Raw genomic sequence first — 20,705 nt, forward strand, 5'->3', positions numbered from 1 at the left:
TTAATTTTTTATACTTTATTAATCCCTGAGGTTGACCTGGTTTATTGGGAGACATGCTTCTCACACACACAGGCCCGAATCATACACATGTACAAAAAGGACCTGTGGACACGCATTAGTGGAGAGATGTCAGAGAGGTGCTGCTACACACTGCTACGGGGGCTTAACCAGGGTGGTTTGGGGTTTGGTACCTTGCTCAAGCAGTACTTTGGTAGTTGCACTTCTTTAACTTATGGTCCGCATCGCTGCTTGAAGTCCCTACGCACTGAGCTGCTTGGAGGAAAAGAAAAAGGGAAATGCTAGTTCCTGAATTCCTGAGTGTTAATAGAAGAGGAGATGCTGCAGAGTTGTTTAATGTGTCGCTGGCGTGAAAGGAAGAATTGGCACAGTGTCCTACCTTTTTTGGAAACAAGGTTGTATAATTTAAACGACCCTGAATGAACGACCTCTGGTGCTATTGGCCTTTTTTTTACGCTCTTAATCAAATTGTCTTGAAATTAAAAAAATGCATGTAAACACAGCAGGTTGGTTATCCTTCCTTTTATGTAACTAAAGTCAACAGCGATGCGGGGGGAAAGTGACAGGGGAGATGTCATTGCTCAGCATTGGGGTTCAGGCCCCTCCCTCTCTGGCTGTGAGAGAGTTAATAAGACACTGTTGGGGGGGGGGGGGGGGTACTCACTGGATGGGGGGGCATTCCTGAACTTGGCTCCTCACCACAGGGGTTCACAGCAGCCCGGCAGCTTATTTGTGGATGTTATCAATGACCTAAAGGCCTCTGCTGTTTCCTCTCTTGTCTCGTCTTCTTCTTCTTCTTCTTCACAGCTCAAACCCTGTTCAGATGCATCTTCACTTTTAGGATCCATCGGGGCGGACGATACAAACACACTAACAGTTTGTGTTTCTCTCTGTGTGTCTTCCAGGAAGCTGAGTCTGTTCCCGGCCCTGACCTTTGTCCTGCTGCTGGTCGCTCCTGTATGCCTGTCGTCCCCGCAGAGTGTAAGTCCAACCTGCCCGCCTCGACACAAGTCACCACAGGGCCTCCGACACACAAAAATGCCTCTGCTCTGTGTCAACGCTGCTTTTTTTTATTGACACTGATGGATCGATTGTCAAACACACCTTCTGATTTCAGAAGGGTTCTGGTCTCCTTCTGCTGAACAAGACATGTTGTCCACTAATGTTTTAGAAGGCATTGGCTATACGAGGGAGAACAGTCCACGTGGAGAGCAAGAAGGGCAGAACTTAATCTGCCATGATGCAATCATGGAAACAATCAGCAATCATCTAACAATGATTCAGCTTTGATTTAGGTCCATAAATGGATATGTGGATGCATGTACAGCTGATATCTGATTCATTCTCGCTTCTCTGTTAGTCAGACTGGAACCAAAGGAAAAGAAAAAAGGAAGTCTTGGATGGAAGTGTTTTTTTGCCAAGTGTTGGCTACTCCCCGATAAATTGTCTGTCGCTCTCTGCGGCTTTTATCAATGTACGACGAGAGCTGACAGGTTCCAAGATTTAAAGAAGGAATCCTACACAATTTAAGATGTATAACCAATGAATCAAAACTGAGAATAGATTAATTAAAACCAAAGCAAAGTGATGAAACTGATCATTGTTTTGATTTTTAGTGCTGCTAACTTCTTTTAAACAAGGATGCAATTATTTTGTGTTATATAGGCGAGGCTGATGACTGAAAATGTTCATCTGACCACAAAAACCGGAGTGAAACAAGTCAAAGAGAGGTGGCAAAATGATTCACGTCTTTTACATTTATTTATAATCAGAAGAGTTTTAGATTCTGGGATCAAGTTATTTATTAATTACTCTTTCTCTGACCAAAACCACTTAAAGCAGCCGTAATTATTTTTGGGCATAAAATCCACAAACATATATCAGACCAATAATATCGACATATTGTAGAGTTTTAATATGATGCCGATAGTTGTCCTTTTTTTTTTTACACATTAAACGGACATAAAACAAAACGAGCATCAGGGTTGAAAATAACGTTTTATTTTCACCTTCAGTTTATGTCGATGATTATTGTTTTGATGTTTAGTCCATCAAATATCAAAACAAACTGACACAAGGTCAAAACTGTTTCCTCAAGTCCAAAGATGACATCATCAAATGTTTCTCAGTTGTTTCTCAGTTGGAGGGGGGGAGGGGGGGGGCGGTCTCTTTGACCGAACATGTCAGTTGGCAGCCATCATGTCAGCTCCTGTGTTGTGTTGTGCAAATATACAAAGCTAATAGCTGAGCGACAGAGTTCACCGTGCTGAATTTACACACAGGAGCCTGTCGGGGCCCCGAGGCCGTGTTTCCCACAGCCTCCTGCCTCTATGTCTTATTTTTCTTACTTCTGACAGAGTTAAACGCAGCGATTACGCTAATTAGCTCAGAGAAAAAAACCCTGCACTCCGGTTACAAAGAGGAAAATCCAGCTCATTTAGATAATAAACGGAGCTCGGCCCTTTGACCAGCGTCAGATGTGAGCAGGTCGCCGAGGTCTGCGAGCGTGCTGATTGGATTGTTTTCGCAGTGTGTTTGTCTTCCGATTGTATTTTTGTCTCGGAGGTTGTAATGTTCCTGAAGGCTGCCATCCGCTCACTTTCTCCCCGCTCTGATTGCTGCTGCTTCACCTTTTCTCCTCTGACTGCAGAGTCCATCTTCATCACTGTTTGTCTTGTTGTCAGGCAGACGACACCCCCCCTTGACCTCCCTTGAATGCCGGCTGCAGTGAGCTGACACAGACAGAGAGATAGGCTACCCCAAACATCAAACACTGGAATGTAGTGGAGGGTCGACACACTTCAGATCAGTTTTCCATTGTCTGTTGGAAAACCACTAAGTCAGGACTGCAGTGAGGACATGTCACTGCCCAAAAGCTGTTTAGATGTTTGACATTGCTGAGACTTTTTCTGCAGTGAGTCATAAACACAGCTGCAGTGACAGAGTCGCTGATGTCCACATCTGGACAACAACAGAAAAAAAAACAAGACTAATAGACAAATCGGATCGAGACATGAAATACAAGACTGAGAGCTGGTTTTCTGGAGCCCCTTTCACACACGTCCTGCACTCCTGATAATGAACACAATGAATCAGCAATTTCTGCTGATGTTATCGCCTTTAAGAAACTGCCAAGTTGCGTCAGATGGAGCCAGCTTTTATTGATAAAGGACGCCTGACTTCCTTTTCCACACAGTGCCTTTGGTTACACTCCGAAGCAAGCTTAAAGGGGACATCTGATGAAAAATCCACTTATAGTGTTTTTCAATATATATAACCTGAGTGTCTACTGACCCACAAAATGTGAAATAACCCCATCCAGTCCTTTGTTTGTGGTCTGTGTAAGTTTTACAACACGGAGAAAAATGCTCCGTTTCAAATTTGCTCTCCTTGTGATGTCACAGTGGGATTCTGGTAAAATAAAAAATCCCCTCCCCTCCCCTGGTATCTCCACCCATGGACTCCATCACCAGCCTAGAACAAAATTTTGCACAGGTCCGCCATTTTTATTCTCGCTACAGAGGAGTGATGTCTACCAGGAAAACTCAGGGGGGGCTCATTGGATTTAAAGAGACACACACACCAAAACGGAGCGTTCTGAGAGAGCTGGTTTATACAGGGTCATAAAACTCCTCTGGTGCTTGATTCATGTTATATTTTGACCAAAGCACAGATGTTTCATTTAGACCACAGGGGACTGTTTGAAAAGGGGGACAAGGGGGATAATACGTCCTCTTTAAGTAGAGAGAATGGATTTGGAGTTGAGAGACAACGGGAGGAGTGGATATTTAGCTGCAGTCACATGTAGAAATATGTTTATAGAAGCTAAATGGTCAAAGGATGATTGCTGATGGATTCTGGTGTTACATTACAGTCATCAACACATCAACGTTCTCCACACGGACTGTTTCCCCGAATATATGACCGGCGTCATTTCAAATCCACTAATGTGGAAAAAGATGAAGTCTCTTCATGCAAGGCAAGGAAAGAACATTTCTCTAGCACATTTCAGCAACAAGGCAATTCAAAGTTCTTCTCACAAGACATGAACAGCATCACGACAAACAGAAAAAGAAAGATTAAATCATAAAAAAGCGTTTAGTCTTAATAAGAAACATGTCAGAAATTATCTTTCCTCTGCATATTCTGGATTTTGCGCTTACTTTTTCAAATTAACAAGTATCTATAATTGTGTGTCGAGGCTGTCAATACTAGTGAACGATCACTATGAGTAATCAGCTCTGCGCTCACACAGACTGAGTTTCTGCTGCCCCGTGTGAGCTAAGCTACAGAATATGTTGTAGACTGAAATAGCGTCATTTCTTAGAGAAAAAGGCGGAGCTGATTATTTTGACTTTCTGTCTTCAGCTGTTGTCCTCATGTTTACTTCATGGCGGAACGTTTTCCCGTTTGTCTGTCAGCTCCAGCCTCTCTGCTGACTGGGAGAGCTGGTCTGCTGACAGACGAGGAATCTGTTCACTTGAGTTCAGGTTTATCAAACAATGTGTGGACAGTTGCTCTTCACCCGGTCGTTCCATTTCATGTGATATCTCACCTCAGTGTTTGATTTCAGCTTTTCAAATACAGGAGTAAAAAGGAGTTTTTTTTCCTGCTCGTGGGCTGCTTGGGGGGGGAGGGGGAGGGTGTGTTGTGAAGGTCAAAAGTCAGTTTCATTAATCTTGAATGTCGGCCTGCCACATCTCCAACTGTTATCAACGCTAATTTGGAGCAAAGGTAACGCTAATGAGGGCAACCTCAGGTGACCCTGCCATGGAAAATGATGGAGAGTCAAAACACGGGACACTCTCAGCTGAGAGAGAGAGAGAGAGAGAGAGAGAGAGAGAGAGAGAGAGAGAGAGAGAGAGAGAGAGAGAGAGAGAGAGAGAGAGAGAGAGAGAGAGAGAGAGAGAGAGAGAGAGAGAGAGAGAGAGAGAGAGAGAGAGAGAGAGAGAGAGAGAGAGAGAGAGAGAGAGTGTGTGAGTGTGTGTGTGTGTGTGTGTGTGAGAATGTCTGACCAGTTCTATTCAATGTCTTACAAGGTCAGAAAGCCTCAGATAAGAAGAGGCTATAATCCTACAGAAGCATACATACATAGATATATATACTTACATAGTACATGTGGAGATGTGCCTATACATGATTTAAAGCAAAGCCAGAATATGACTTCAAATGTACAAATTTTAAATACCTAAAAAAAGTAGATTAGGTTTATTTGGAGTATGGAAACTATAGGAATATGTATCAGAGAAAGAAGGAAGAGCAGAAGGGCAATTGTTTGCTTGATCTTGATTTTCAGTAGAGCCCGACTGATCAATCGGCCAGCTGATAACATCGGTCGATATTAGCGTATCCAGTGACAATCGGTATCGGCTCATTTTATTTATTTCCGACTTGTGCCGATGTTAGAAGATCTATTCACCAGTCAAATAGCATTTGAGACAGGTTGTGTTTTTTTGGTTTGCATCGGTTTTGGTGGACTTGTAGATCTTTTGATGGGTCTTGTTGGATTCGCAATGGATTGTGGGATATGTAGTTATTTAAGATTTATTTTGGGGGCTTTTCATGCTCTGACTGTCGAGACAGGACGGTGGATAGAGTCTGAAATCAGGTACTGACAGAGAGTGAGGAATAACATGCGGGAAAGAAGCCAGAGGTTCGGATTTGAACCCGCTGTGAGGACTACTACAGCGTCTGTACCCTAACGACTCGGCCACCGGCGCCCCGGTTGATTCTTTTTTAAAGCATGTGCCAAGAATTTCATCTTGTTCGAGCTCTGTGATGATTTTCTGCTCGTCCGGTTTAGTTTTTTTTTTAGTTTAACTGACAGAACAAATTATGCAAAAGGTGGAGAAGAGAGAGGGTGAAAAAATGAAATGTATACATTTGTACAAGCTGTTTGGTCCTTTGCCATCAACATAATAAATCAAGTATAAAACAAGACTGAAACATCAAACTTACACACTCTTCTCCTGCTGTACAGTGTTTCTGATGATAAAGATATCACTGTTGTTCTGCAGCAGAGAGCTTTAAGTCATGTGTTGTATTTCTTTTTCTATACATCTGGATTGAGTGTTAGTTGTTGCTTGTACATCAGATTCTCCAGATGACTCCAGCCCGTCCTGTGAGAAAGGTGGTCAAAGCAGTCGTTCAACGTGTGTCTAAAGAGTTAAACGTGTGTGTGAGCCAGCTGCTGTGTGAGAAACTGTTCGGGAACGCTGCCAGCTTCAGTCCTCCTCCCTCCAAGGAATCAAAAAAAAAACCTAAAAAAAAAAACCTCAGGAATGTGTTTGAGGAGCGCCATTGAGATTTCTCTAATCACTTTTTATTGTCTCTGATGATCCTGATCCAGCAGCAGGCTCACAAGTTTTGTTTTTTTAAAACCATCTACGCTGAATAGATTTATCAGCCTGTTGGATTCTTGGCTATAAATAATGTGGGTGTTGTTAGCCGTCACGGATAACTCCCCTCTGAACACACTTTTTTTTCCTTTCACAAATGACATCCCATCATCCTGCCAACACTGTTGTCTTCTCTCCGTCGTCTCTCTCTCTCTCTCCTGCACACACACACACACACACACATGCAGGGATTGTGAGTCTCTGACAGTTGCCTGTTGATGCCTGACAGCTCTGAACATGCAGGCCAACACTGCAGAGCGATGCTGCAGAGTGGCGGATAGCAGAGAGTCGAGAGGCCATGATGATGCATCCAAGAGACTCAGAAAAAAAGCCCAGCAGTGCAGGAAAGAAACTGAAGTGACTGCTTTTTTTTTTTTTTTTTAACTGCTGTGTCATTGTGTACACGGCAAAGCTGGAACAACAGGTTGTAAACTTACAAAGAGTCTCAAAGTGACCCTTCAGTATTCATTGTGGTTTTTGCTCGCCCTGTCGTTCTCTCCAAAACACACGGACCCAATTCCTAAAACTCGTAAAAAGTGAATTAAGCAGTATCTTATTAAAAATGTTGTTCTTGTGGCACCGGTATAGATCAGTTGGGAGAGAAGGCGCTTCAAGTACAGAGGCTACAATCGTCATCGCTGAGTCTCATGTTGACTCCAGATTCTGATGCTGATTGGAGCATGTCATTCCAAACTCACTCGCCCCATTTCCTGTCTCTCTAAATCTACCCTTAAAAATAAATTAATGCCAAAAAAATAAATAAAAATTCCTGATGCTCTTTGGCTTTTGCAAGATGTCAAGACACATCTGTGAGTGGAGCTGTTTTTGTGAACTCCTCTGATTCAAACAGACATACTCAGTAGATTCAGTCATGAAAACTGGAAAAAGAACCGAGCATGATAGTTCACGTGACAAATCTGAGTCTTACCCTTGAGCCTTGTGGGGCCTTCGGGGGCTGTGAGCTGAGTCGCTGCTTGTTGCTCTGTTTTTACCAACATGAGGTGACTAAAATCCTTTACTTTGGTATCATGACGTCAAATAAAATGATATCTAATCGTGTCTAAATCCGAGTCTCGTCGACGTGACATGACATGATTCATTCAGAAAAGACGTTTCTCTGAAAAGTCTGGTAGATGTCAGTCTTCAGTCAGAACATGAATGAGGCTGATTAAGAAGTTTGATGAGACACTGAACTAAAAAAAAAAGAGGAAGAGATAGGCAAAGATTAGAGTCTAAAAGCCAAACCCTTTTGAATGATACATTTACGAGGTAGTTCTTGATTCCCTAAATATTAAATTGGTTTAATACGATGAGCGTAACTCTGTCTGTTGCAGGAAAAAGCCAGTCAGTCCTTTTTCCCCTGAGAAGATTTTCAGATTTGAAGGAATGTATAAGCGAGTTCCCCAGCAGGTGTTTGTGTTAAATATCAGTATTGAAGTTTCTCTCTGTGTCTTGTGTGTCTCAGTCCTGGATTTCTGCCTGGGGTCCCTCCGGTGAGGTCTCATCAGGTCGTCCGACTCGAGCCCGGCGGCAGCTGCACTACAGGAACGAGTGGGCCACATGGAGCGTCTGGTCCGTGTGCTCACGTAGCTGTGGCAGCGGAGCCTCTGTGAGGACACGCACCTGTATCACCAGGTGAATACACTGAGCCAAAACCATACACTGTATAGAAGAGGTGAACAAGATGTATTTATTGTTTTATGAAGTGGAGCAAATGTGGAAAAAGCCGTAAATCTTTCTGCCAGCAGGGGGCGACTCCAATGGTTGTAAAAAGTAGTCCTCTGGTGTGAAACCAAAGGTGGAACCTACTACTACTGATAAAACATGTCCCCATGTGTTGCTGACTCATCCCTCATGAAGGTCTTGTTCTCTGTGTCACAGGAACCCAGTGGGTGGACCATGTGCAGGAGATCCCCGGCAATACAAGATCTGCAACACCAAGGTCATTTCAGCCGAACATGAAATCTTCACACTGCATGAAAAATATCAGAACAATGGCCCGTGTTTGCATTAGAAGTTGGTCTTTAAGGTGTGTTCGTGGGAAGGTGCAGCAGACGGCTTTCAGGGCGTGAGCTGGAATTTCACTGACATATTAACCTGTGTCCTCGCTGCACTGCTTTGCGCTGAACTCAGGGAGTAAAACAGCCAGTTATCAGAACCTGCCACTGAGATAGAAAAGGTCAGCGGCTGTGTTTGTTCTGGACAGGCGGTCAACTGTCGACTGTAGTAACAAAGAAGAAACACACAGACGTGTTGCAAATTGTTCAAAGGAAGAATGTGCGACTTTTTGATCCAGTAGATGTCGCTCTTGAGCACCAGAATGAAACCAAAACAAAGCCAGCTGGCCACACCTCTGCTAATCTGAAGCCTCCGCTCTCCTCCAATGACACGCCTCCAACCCCTTTCCACTCGCGTTCACACAAAGGAGTTATCAATTAAACGCACCATAATTAAGCACCATTAAGCTCAAATGGGCAGATACAAACATACAAACAGACACATGACATCCAAATAATCAGTGAGTATGTTCTTCTTCTTCTTCTCTCTAGTCCTTGACTAAAACAGCTTTTATAAACAAGGGGAGGAGCCGGCCGTCCCGTCCATTTAAACACTGCTCTGACAACAACACAGCCAGCGGGACTCGAGCTTCTCCCTCATTGTAGACAGTCATGACTCAGAGACACATTTACACAGGATAGACTTGATTTCTGCTTTATTTATGTGTAAATTGTTGCACATTCTTTTCCATAAAAATAGAGTTATGCCAGATTTAAGGTTCGGGTTCATATTATTTTTTGGGAGGGGTTTGGTCGAATTTGAGATAAACGTCCAGGGAATGAATGCAGAATACCCACAATGCAATTTATTATCCTAACATGATGTATGTGTGTGTGTGCATGCAGGTGTGTCCGCCCAACTCGGAGGACTTCAGAGAGATGCAGTGTGCTGCCTTCAATGACCGCCCGCTGGTGGCTGGAACCTCCTTTAAATGGACGACCTTTCATGGAGGTCAGTGAGTCTATTCACAGTTTTTTTTACAAGGTTTTCTCAGCAGTGGTTTGTTTACAAAGTAGTGAATCCTCACCGTTTATTGGCAGCAGATAGATTTGGATTAAACCAGTCGTGTCAAAGAAGAAAAGGTGGAACTAAGTCCACTGTTGTTGCTGCTGAAGAACAACTGAAGGAATCTTGGGAGTGTTTTCACACCTAGCCTTTCTGCTTTGGTTAAAATGAACCTGATTCTGTTTGCCAAGTTAGTGCAGTTAGTTTGTTCTGGTGTGAAAGCTGACAATCTAACCCCGGTGCCGACCAAAGAGCCGTACAGAGGCCGCTTGAAAAATGTTGGTCTTGGTCTGCTTTTTTTTTCAGACTCTGGTGCAGTTTGTTTGTAGTAAGGAAAGGAAAGCAAAAAACAAGATCCACACACCAAGAAGCTCCCATTAGAAGGATTTATTAAGTGACATTTTGAGCAAACATGCTCTTCCTCAGACTTCATCCAGCACCCGCTGAGGGATGTGCGTTTCTTTTTCCGATTTTTCCTTTTGATGAAACGACGAGCACAATCCGATAACGGCAGGAAGCATTGCACTTTTTTGGATTATACAAGCCACCATAGACACGGCCCGTTCTATTAATCACTGCTGAACATGCATGAAAGACCACAGACAGACCTCTCAGATGGATCTTCAGAAACAGTTTGGGGGGGGATGAGCAGGTCATGGTTCAGGAGGATTAAAGTGCTCCTTCTCCTGAACTGTCTTGATTAAGTGCCTTTGACTCCAGGACATCCAATGTATTCATTTCAAGACACGGTTGCATCTCATTTTCAAACTGTATCATTTAGCTACAGTGATTAAAAAAAAAAAACTACATAAAAACCGCTGAGCAGATCCAACATCAATCCCTGTAGTGTGTCGGTCTATAACATGTAAAGTGTCTTTGGAGCAGCCACAGCCAGGCAGGAGTCGACTTTGGTGGTGAAGTATCATTTGTTTGTTTCTGCCTGTGCCTATGTTTAATTTTAGTAACTGTGTCGTTGTCAGTCATGTGGTTAAGGTTTCCTGCTGCCTCTGCTCTCGTGTCCCCTCAGAGTCCTGCAGGGTGTTAATCCTCATGAGACTGTTGATGTTTTGAAGTTTTCTCTTTGACATCTGTTTAGCTTCCTGCCTCCTCTCCCGGGCTCACTTATTTATCTCCCCCCGTCACTCTGTTTCTGCCTCCCTGCCTGTCCTTTTATTTCCCATAATAATAAATGAATGAGCCACTGACTGGAGATCTTCCCTGCAGGCTCTAACCCGTGTGAGCTGAGCTGCCTGGCCCTGGGTCACAACTTCTACTACAACTTTGGCCGAGTGCTCGACGGCACAGCCTGCGACAAGGAGCCCGGAGCCGTGTGTGTGAACGGACACTGCCTGGTGAGTAGGAACAACAGTGTGTGTGTGTGTGTGTTTCATTCATGTGCTTATTTTAAAATTACTTTTAAGATTAAACCTGCAGAAAAACAACTCCACAACTCACACTCCTGATGAAACACAGCAGTCCTCCAAGCCGACTCCTTTTCCTGAAAAGTTTTTTTTTAAACTGGCCTCACTGGGTGATTCAACTATGATAACTGGTAAACTGTTAAATTATTCCACATTGTGATGGCTCTACACATGACAGATCTGCACACTGCTTCAGTCCTGTGGTTTTTGCGGTTGTTAAAAACACACAGGACGTGTTAACTCAAACATGCTTTCAAAGACAAAAAGGATAAATCTATAAAATATATTCAATAAAGACCCTCACATGGATATTAACTTGCTCTCTTCCTGTTTTCAACATTTTCCTTACACGGCTTTCAGACCAGGGTGTGAGTGTTAGTATGTGATGTGGTTTCTCAAATTGAAGCTCCACGCTGCTTTTTTTTTTTTTATTTATTTTTGGGCTTTTTGTGCCTTTTAATGGAGAGATAGGACAGTGGATAGAGTCGGAAATCAGGGAGAGAGAGAGTGGGAACGACATGCGGGAAAGACGCCACAGGTGAGATGTGAACCCTGGCCGCCCGCTTGAGACGACAGCCTCCATACATGGGGCGCGCGCACTAACCACTGCACCACCAGCGCCCCAACACGTTGCTCTTAAACATGAAGCTACTTTACTCACATTCATTTTACTGGTTTTAATTAAAGGGTCTGTTTTTGAGAGAAGGAGACCTCTATGGATATTTCATGTGTTGGGGTTGTATCAAGTCAACTTTGGTTATATTCTTTAATAATTATTTCTAATTATTAATAATATAAATAAAATATCATTAAACTATGTTTAATCTCGTTTTGGGGCACCACCCTGTACTCAGGGAAATATAACCAAAATATCACTCAAATCAGTCTCAGATTAGTTATTTAATTACTAATATTATTAATAATTAATAACTATATTTAATAAATTGAAGGCGTGAAATCCGTACACAAAGCCTTCGCACCCAGCTTATATCACAATGCAAATACACCAGTAATCACAAACAACTGCTCTCTTAAATTATAACAGAATTTATTTAAACAAAGCAACATCAATCCAAAATCAATGAACTTAATCCAACAAATAACTATTATAAACTAATCTAAGCAAACAAACATTACCAAGCAAGGCTTGTGGAAGGGGTGTGAATGTGTGTGTGTGTGTGTGTGAGAGAGAGAGAGAGAGGGGGGAAGAAGAAAAGGAGGAGATCACTTCGTCCCACGTGGTCGCTCACGATGGCGCACTTAACAAAGGCCTGGGTATATGCGTGCGTGTGCGTAAGAGAGAGGGGGGGGAGGTTACTCCGTCCCGCGTGGTCACCTTTCCGATGGCGCACGCCTAACAAAGACCTAATGTGGCCTTAATGTCTGCAAGGGACCGAGTTCGGCCCTACACGATATGTGTCTCTGAGGCGTCTGGATAGCCTTGAGTGTATAAATCTCTCTCTTTGTGTGTGCGCACGTATGGCCTATGTGCGTAATGGCGCGGTGGGGGAGTTAGTCTCCCGATATACGTCTACCCGAGAATATGTGTGTGAAAGAAAGAGGGGAGAAAATGGGAGGAAAAGAGGAGCGTAGAGGAAGAGAGAAATGCGTGCCTGAAGAGGCCGGATCACAGTCTAACTCCCGCGTCACAACTCGGAGTAATTCCCTTCATTCACAGAAACAAACCAGTGGCCGAATTCAAGTTAATACGGCTTACACTGGTCTTTCTGATCAGAAGAATAATACCCGGTTATAACGCTGTTACGCTGAACACATATAGGACGCAGCGGTCCGAAACAACAACAAGAGTTTTAAGTCGGTAAAACTCAGGACGCAGCGGTCCAACAAAGATAAAAATGACAGTTTCTGCACAAATCAAACAATTGTTAAAAACACTCTCTAAAGCTAATTCTGCCCAGACCTAATTAAGCCTCACTTGTGGATCGCTTTGCCTGCGATTGGTGAAGGAAAAGGGAGTCCGGCGATAAAAACAGATCTTCTGTCCGTCCTGGTGTAGAGGCGTCTGATGGCGGCGAGGGTTCCTTACGGCAAGAGCGGCTTCGTTGGTTCTCCGTCGAGGGGAAAGATGTCCGTTTATGTCCTTTCGTGCAGGACGGAATAAGGCCGTTATCTTTCTGATTAACTGTTATAGCCTAACACTCTCCGAGAAACTGAGATGCGTTCACTGGACAATCCGAGCTCGGAATTTGGAACACTGCCGGCCGCGGATTACCTGCGCGCCAAAAACTTTAAAACAAAGGAAGTTTGTTGCAGGAAACAGGAGGTGAGCTTGTATCTCCGAGCACTTTAAGTCGGCGCGTGGAAAGAGGATGAACGAGGGGAGTCTCAGAGTTTTATCACCTGGCCGCCTTCCTGTGGGGTCTCCCTCAGGTTCCGGTCCCCCCTTTACGTCACACGTAGGTGTGAAGTGCCGCAGGGAATTCTGGGATAAAGAGTTCTTTTAGGCCATCTCAGTAAATAACTCAAAGTCCATGGTTTGACTGTCCTAAGCCTGCGTGGCCCAACATCCCCCCTTTGTCCTGAAGAATGGGATTGCGGGTCACAGTCTTTAGGGCAAATAGGGCCAACAGTCCATGTGTTAGGAGACAAACGTTCAAATAGTTAGTGAGCAACAGTCCATACATTTTGAGAGGCATTCGGTCTGGGCAGACACTGAGGCAAAGTCTGGGCAGACTGTCTAATTATGTCTAAAGCTAGGCATACAACATAACCAGGCATTAGCAAAGCTTTGCTACTCAAGGTGCATTCTTTAACAAAACAAATGAAACAAACAGACAAGAGGAGGAGAGAAAGAGAAGAGTATCAGGTGTAGATTTGTGAACTCCTAGCCTGGGCAGGAGTAAGCCTGTGGGAAGGTGTTTGTGGCATGTATGTGTGTAAATGTACATGTACATTATGTGTCTCCCTACCAATGTCAAAACACAAAAACAGGGACTAGGAAACATTCATGTCGGGAGAGTGACATTGTTGTGTTTCCAGAATGGAGGCTATACCCCACTCCTATGTGGAGTCAGAATCGGGTTCTCTGTAAGCGAGGGAGGCCCCCTGACCTACCACCTCTTTCATGCGCTCCAACTCCCTGGCAGAACTTGCTTCCTTAGGGAGCTCGTAGGAACTCCGGTTATACCTACCCTTCTGTCTCAGGCTACGGCCATCCCGAGAGTTCCGTTTGGATCTGGTAGTTCTCAGTTCTCCAGGCTGGAACCTACTCTGTGGTTGAGTCCCACGTTCACCCCCCTGGCTCTGTTCTCTATTCTGCCAGTGATGTGGTCTCTTGTTGCCCTCACGTGTCACGTGACATAAGCGTGTCTGCCAAACCACCTGTGCGAATTTCTTGATCTCTTTCATACTAAGCTGATGTGTACGACTATGCAGGGTGACATCTGACCGCACGCAGCCATGCAGATTGTGCATGAAGATGGACTTGAAAGTTTGGTTCTCTTCCAAACCTGGAGCCTCACGTCCCTGGAAATATGCAGATCTTAGGCGCCAGTAATAATCTTTGGGGGCCTCGTGCTTCTGGTGCAGGACACTGAAAGCACTAAGAAGGGCAGATGCAGGGTCAATGTAGGTGGAGTATTCCTGGCGCAAAGCATTGCAGAGCGCAGAGTACTGGTATCTGATCTCAGGCTGAAGGGTAGTCGTGAAGTTACGGACACTCTTGGAAGTTGTCTTCCAGATCAGCCTGAGTTTTTCTCTTGTGGATGCATCAGGTACATCACTGAGACACAGGTTAATCGCTCTGAGGTAATCATCGATGCAGCGGTCTGAGTTATCTGGGTCAAACCGCTCTACATCCTGTGCCATAGATTCAATGAGCCTTATGCGCATTCTTTGATCTCTGGGTAAAAGGGAGCCATCCGAGTCATCTGAGGTTTGGATATTCCTCAGCTGTAAATCCTGCGATGGGAACCTACAGGTAGCAGGAGGGGGCTGGGTGTTATCTCTGCCTCTGGGGGCTGAGAAGTCACCCCCCTTCCTATGTGGTGATTCCAACCTGTGAAGGTGTGAAAGGGTGTCACAGCTGTCAGGGAACTGGGGTGTTTCCCCAAGGAGGGGGGCTCCACAGTCAAAATCAGGGAAAAATAGACTTATTTCCTCAGTCCTTTGGTTGTCCTGGCTGCTCGGTTCTTTACTGAGCTTTTTCAGCAGGGTTGTTTGATCTCTTGAGGGGCTTGGTCCAGGATCGGAGTCATATCCTGACGATATGTCTTGCTCCATGCTTACCTGTACTCCCTGAATTAATTCAAACATGTCCAACACTTTCTGCTTGGCAGTTTGTAAGTGCTGACTAACAGATTTGTTTCCTTTCTGCAAGGATCGGACCTTTGGTGGGAGTGTCCCCATGAAAGCACGGACACTCCTAGCCGTAGTCTTCCAGATCCGTTTCAGTTTTTCCTGTGAGGATGCATGAGGCAGGTCAAGGAGACAATGGTCGACTTCTCTAAGGTAGTCGTTAATACTTGAATCTGGGCTATCTGGGTCAAAACGCTTCAGATCTTTGGCCTGAGGTTCTATCTGCCTGGTTCGCAGACCCTGACCTGAAGGCTGGCGAGGGCCGTCCGAGTCGTCTGACGAATCGTAAGCCCTGTGGTTGTCACGGTAGTACGGTTGCAACCGTGGCGGGGTTTGTGTTCGGCTCAGACGTGGCCGTCTATCGTGGGACAGGTAATATTCGGTGCCCGATTGGACCCGTGCCTCCTCCCTGTCTCTAGGGGGCGTGAAGTCCCTCTTCCTGCGGGGTGAGGGTTCTCTTGGCTCAAAGCGTATTGCAGAACGCGGGGGCCTTGGGGCATTTCCCCATGACGGTGCTTCATGGTCTGGGGAGGCGTGGCACCCTTCATCTTTACTCACCCAGCTCTTTACCGGGTAGTCTGAGGACGTGTGCGCTTTTGTGCCTGGGTCGACCCGGCGGTATCTTCCCCTCTCCTCCAGATCCTTCAACATGTCTGTCTCCCTCCTCCATGTGCTTGGTTCAGTCTCCCATCCTTCGTCTGAGGTTTCCTCAGCTGACATGGGGGCTGCAGTACTTATCTGCCTATCCTGAAATCTGGGTACCGTGTCACTTCGTTTCTTCTGTTCGGCCATTTTGCTGCTTTCATGCAGTGTTTTATTCTCCTCCTGCAGGGCCTTGCAATTTTCCTGCAAGGTCTTTAGTTTATCCTGCAATCTTTCGAAGTCATCCCGCAGGATCTGTCCTTCTTCTTGTACCCGGGCTAGCTGTGCCCGGTGTATCTCATTTTGCACATTTGATTTGCGCTGATAAAGGAGGAGAATTTTGCCTAGAACATCTGAAGTTGTGCGTGTTGGCTTCCCAGTTGGTTGATTTGCATATTCAACCAAGCCCTTTAGTTTCTCTTCACATGTGCTGAGGGTGTAGGAGTTCAGACTGTCGAGCTGCCCTATAGGGAGGTGGATAAGATTAGCAACTACGTCTTGAAGGGGTGGATCGTCTGATCCACAGCGAGCCTTGGCCCATGGTTGATGTATGTCTTCTGCATACATTCTGTCTTTATTAGGGGTGATCCTGGCTCTGTGGTTGACAAGATCAACTAGCTCCTCTAATTTCTTATCCCTAATGCTAATTGAATAGCTATATAGGTTGGCACTCTCCTCTGAGGAGAGGTTCGTCAGACCGGCAGCAGTTTTTTGCAGTGCTCCGTCGTCTGATCCAAAAGGAGTCTCAGCTCCCGGCTCACCTAGGGTCTTGGTACACATTTTCGTGATAAAATGGAACCACAGTGGATTACTGTTAAGAAAGCCGCTAAGCTAAACAAAGCTAGATCATCACCAGAGCAAATCTTATCTAGGTTTCCCAACTGATCACTGCAGTCTATCCTGGAAGCTAGGAGAGGGGATTCACACCTCAAGTCCTCAAAGGAAGGGAGGAACTCACACCTCTCGGACAGCTGGCTATGCGACAATGATGAGGTTACACTCTCATCTGGCCAAATGGCTCTCAAACAACAAGGAGCACCACAATCCTTTAGTAGAATACTTCAGGATCAAAATCTGGATTAATGCAACAAATCAAGTTCATTGAGAAAGTCACACTAGCTGCATCCTTATGTCCAATTGTTGTATGGACACAAAGGGGACAACAGTTATTGCTTTAACCGTTAACCAACAACATACAACACAACTAAGCCACAGCTTGATGTGTGCGTTGGTTAAACAACAAAAATTTAAAGAAAATATAATTTTCTTCAGAAAGATCCCTTTTGGGATTTAAGTTCGGATTACTGTGCATTTACAGTGCAATAAAGCTGGTTTATTGAAGGCCTCACACGGGGCACCATTTGTTGGGGTTGTATCAAGTCAACTTTGGTTATATTCTTTAATAATTATTTCTAATTATTAATAATATAAATAAAATATCATTAAACTATGTTTAATCTCGTTTTGGGGCACCACCCTGTACTCAGGGAAATATAACCAAAATATCACTCAAATCAGTCTCAGATTAGTTATTTAATTACTAATATTATTAATAATTAATAACTATATTTAATAAATTGAAGGCGTGAAATCCGTACACAAAGCCTTCGCACCCAGCTTATATCACAATGCAAATACACCAGTAATCACAAACAACTGCTCTCTTAAATTATAACAGAATTTATTTAAACAAAGCAACATCAATCCAAAATCAATGAACTTAATCCAACAAATAACTATTATAAACTAATCTAAGCAAACAAACATTACCAAGCAAGGCTTGTGGAAGGGGTGTGAATGTGTGTGTGTGTGTGTGTGAGAGAGAGAGAGAGAGGGGGGAAGAAGAAAAGGAGGAGATCACTTCGTCCCACGTGGTCGCTCACGATGGCGCACTTAACAAAGGCCTGGGTATATGCGTGCGTGTGCGTAAGAGAGAGGGGGGGGAGGTTACTCCGTCCCGCGTGGTCACCTTTCCGATGGCGCACGCCTAACAAAGACCTAATGTGGCCTTAATGTCTGCAAGGGACCGAGTTCGGCCCTACACGATATGTGTCTCTGAGGCGTCTGGATAGCCTTGAGTGTATAAATCTCTCTCTTTGTGTGTGCGCACGTATGGCCTATGTGCGTAATGGCGCGGTGGGGGAGTTAGTCTCCCGATATACGTCTACCCGAGAATATGTGTGTGAAAGAAAGAGGGGAGAAAATGGGAGGAAAAGAGGAGCGTAGAGGAAGAGAGAAATGCGTGCCTGAAGAGGCCGGATCACAGTCTAACTCCCGCGTCACAACTCGGAGTAATTCCCTTCATTCACAGAAACAAACCAGTGGCCGAATTCAAGTTAATACGGCTTACACTGGTCTTTCTGATCAGAAGAATAATACCCGGTTATAACGCTGTTACGCTGAACACATATAGGACGCAGCGGTCCGAAACAACAACAAGAGTTTTAAGTCGGTAAAACTCAGGACGCAGCGGTCCAACAAAGATAAAAATGACAGTTTCTGCACAAATCAAACAATTGTTAAAAACACTCTCTAAAGCTAATTCTGCCCAGACCTAATTAAGCCTCACTTGTGGATCGCTTTGCCTGCGATTGGTGAAGGAAAAGGGAGTCCGGCGATAAAAACAGATCTTCTGTCCGTCCTGGTGTAGAGGCGTCTGATGGCGGCGAGGGTTCCTTACGGCAAGAGCGGCTTCGTTGGTTCTCCGTCGAGGGGAAAGATGTCCGTTTATGTCCTTTCGTGCAGGACGGAATAAGGCCGTTATCTTTCTGATTAACTGTTATAGCCTAACACTCTCCGAGAAACTGAGATGCGTTCACTGGACAATCCGAGCTCGGAATTTGGAACACTGCCGGCCGCGGATTACCTGCGCGCCAAAAACTTTAAAACAAAGGAAGTTTGTTGCAGGAAACAGGAGGTGAGCTTGTATCTCCGAGCACTTTAAGTCGGCGCGTGGAAAGAGGATGAACGAGGGGAGTCTCAGAGTTTTATCACCTGGCCGCCTTCCTGTGGGGTCTCCCTCAGGTTCCGGTCCCCCCTTTACGTCACACGTAGGTGTGAAGTGCCGCAGGGAATTCTGGGATAAAGAGTTCTTTTAGGCCATCTCAGTAAATAACTCAAAGTCCATGGTTTGACTGTCCTAAGCCTGCGTGGCCCAACACATGTCTCATTAAAAATCCTTACTATGAACACTGAAGGGTCATTTTCAGACACTTTTTGTACAGTCCTACAGCCTGACATGTTACATCTTCTCCAGCATCGCAGATTAGATTTGTGAGTTTATTCCAGTTCCTTACAACCAATGTTTCAGATCAAACTCGAAGGGGGCGGTTTTAGTACTTTCTTCTACTCTTGTTCTTTTTTTGTACTAAAGAGGAAGCCGTCAGAGTCGTCTTGGAAGTGATTGGTCAGTCAGAGAAAGAAAGGGAATAACTTCCAGAACCACATCCGTCTGAAATAACTCCTCTTACTTCCGTCCTGATTCTGATTTGAACGTGAGGCTGTGTTAAGCTGAAGTTCCTCTCTCTCTCTCTCTCGCTCTCGCTCTTCATTCCCACCCTGTTGTGTTGTAAATGATGTTGACCACTCTGACTGCAGCTCTCTGGAGAAGTGAGCTCCATGCTGCGCGTTAGGGCCAAGGTGCACTCATCAGTGTGGACTGCAGCCTTCAGTTAGCATTACAGCTCTGCTCAGCACACAGTCCACAGTCCTGCTCCCCTCATCCAGGCCGTCCCTGCTCACCTCCTCCTCACCCAGATGGGGAAGGTTGGAAGTGAACTTGTGTCCCTCTGGACCTGCAGGACATTCAGATTAACAACATGCATGTGTAATACTCAGCGGCCACATCTGCTACATGAGCTACACTTAGAAGAGGAGGTTATTTTTACACCACTTAGAAAGGGATTAATGTGCGTCTGTGTTTACATATGTCTATATATTATGTTTGTATGTGTGTGTGTGTGTGTGTGTGTGTGTGTGTGAGAGTGTGTGCTAACGCGTGGTGTAAATAAGTGGATTTATGGACTCAGACTGAGGTCAGAGGAGCACAGGGCCTGAAACAGGAAGCAGATGCAGCGTGCAGCTGGTGTGGGGAGCTGCAGGTCACAAGCTGAGATCAGACTGCACAACGCATGGCCGCTGTGGAGAGTGCACACGTGTGTGTTTGTTTGTAGATATTTGCTTTTTCTCAATGATGGTGCAGGGATTTTGCTCAATCAAGCAGCTGTTTCATTCTGCCCTCTGACCACATAGCTGTCAGAAAAAACTCTTTAAAAATATGGCATCCATGAAAAAGCGGAGAAAATTGAGATGTCTCAATATTATTTCATCAGGCAAACACTCCAAAACCCCTTTGTATGGTTTTAGTTTTTGCTTAGTTTAGTATCAAACTTTATTGTCATTGCACCACTCATACTACGAACGCAGCCCAAAGTTCTTTATGATTAGGAATATACATCCACCAAGAGCTTCACATGAAATGAAACATGTAGACTGTGAGATAGAGATCAAACTAAATATTATTCAACCGTTTACAGCCTGGTTACCAGTTCTGTGAGGCTGTACTCTACTGAATGGTAATGTTGGCATGAAAACATATTCATGATGACAGTACCTGCATGCTGGTGTCAGCAGAAAAAAGTTTGACCAAGAATATTCTGTTAGCATGTCAATATTTTATAAGTAGCACCACTGAGAATTTAATTTCTTGAGTTATTTTTTGTAGGATTTTATTTGGGAGCTTTATTTAGTTAGGACAGTGGATAGAGAAGGAAATCAGGTGGAGAGAGAGAGAGGGGGGCGGGGAATTACATGCTGGTCTAGACTAGATCTGCAGGTTTGACTCGAA

General features: G+C 44.7%; 1 protein-coding gene across 1 annotated transcript in view; it reads left to right on the top strand.

The window, feature by feature from the left end:
- Positions 1–20,705, top strand: part of adamtsl5 (ADAMTS like 5) — a 49,743-nt gene that overhangs the window by 12,370 nt on the left and 16,668 nt on the right. The window contains exons 2-6 of the mRNA XM_061053492.1: positions 924–999; positions 7,882–8,051; positions 8,298–8,358; positions 9,320–9,425; positions 10,704–10,831. Coding sequence (XP_060909475.1) covers positions 924–999; positions 7,882–8,051; positions 8,298–8,358; positions 9,320–9,425; positions 10,704–10,831 — 541 coding nt within the window. The remainder of the gene's footprint in view (positions 1–923; positions 1,000–7,881; positions 8,052–8,297; positions 8,359–9,319; positions 9,426–10,703; positions 10,832–20,705) is intronic.

This window comes from Labrus mixtus, chromosome 1 (genome assembly GCF_963584025.1).
Source record: "Labrus mixtus chromosome 1, fLabMix1.1, whole genome shotgun sequence".
Classification (NCBI taxonomy): Eukaryota; Metazoa; Chordata; class Actinopteri; order Labriformes; family Labridae; genus Labrus; species Labrus mixtus.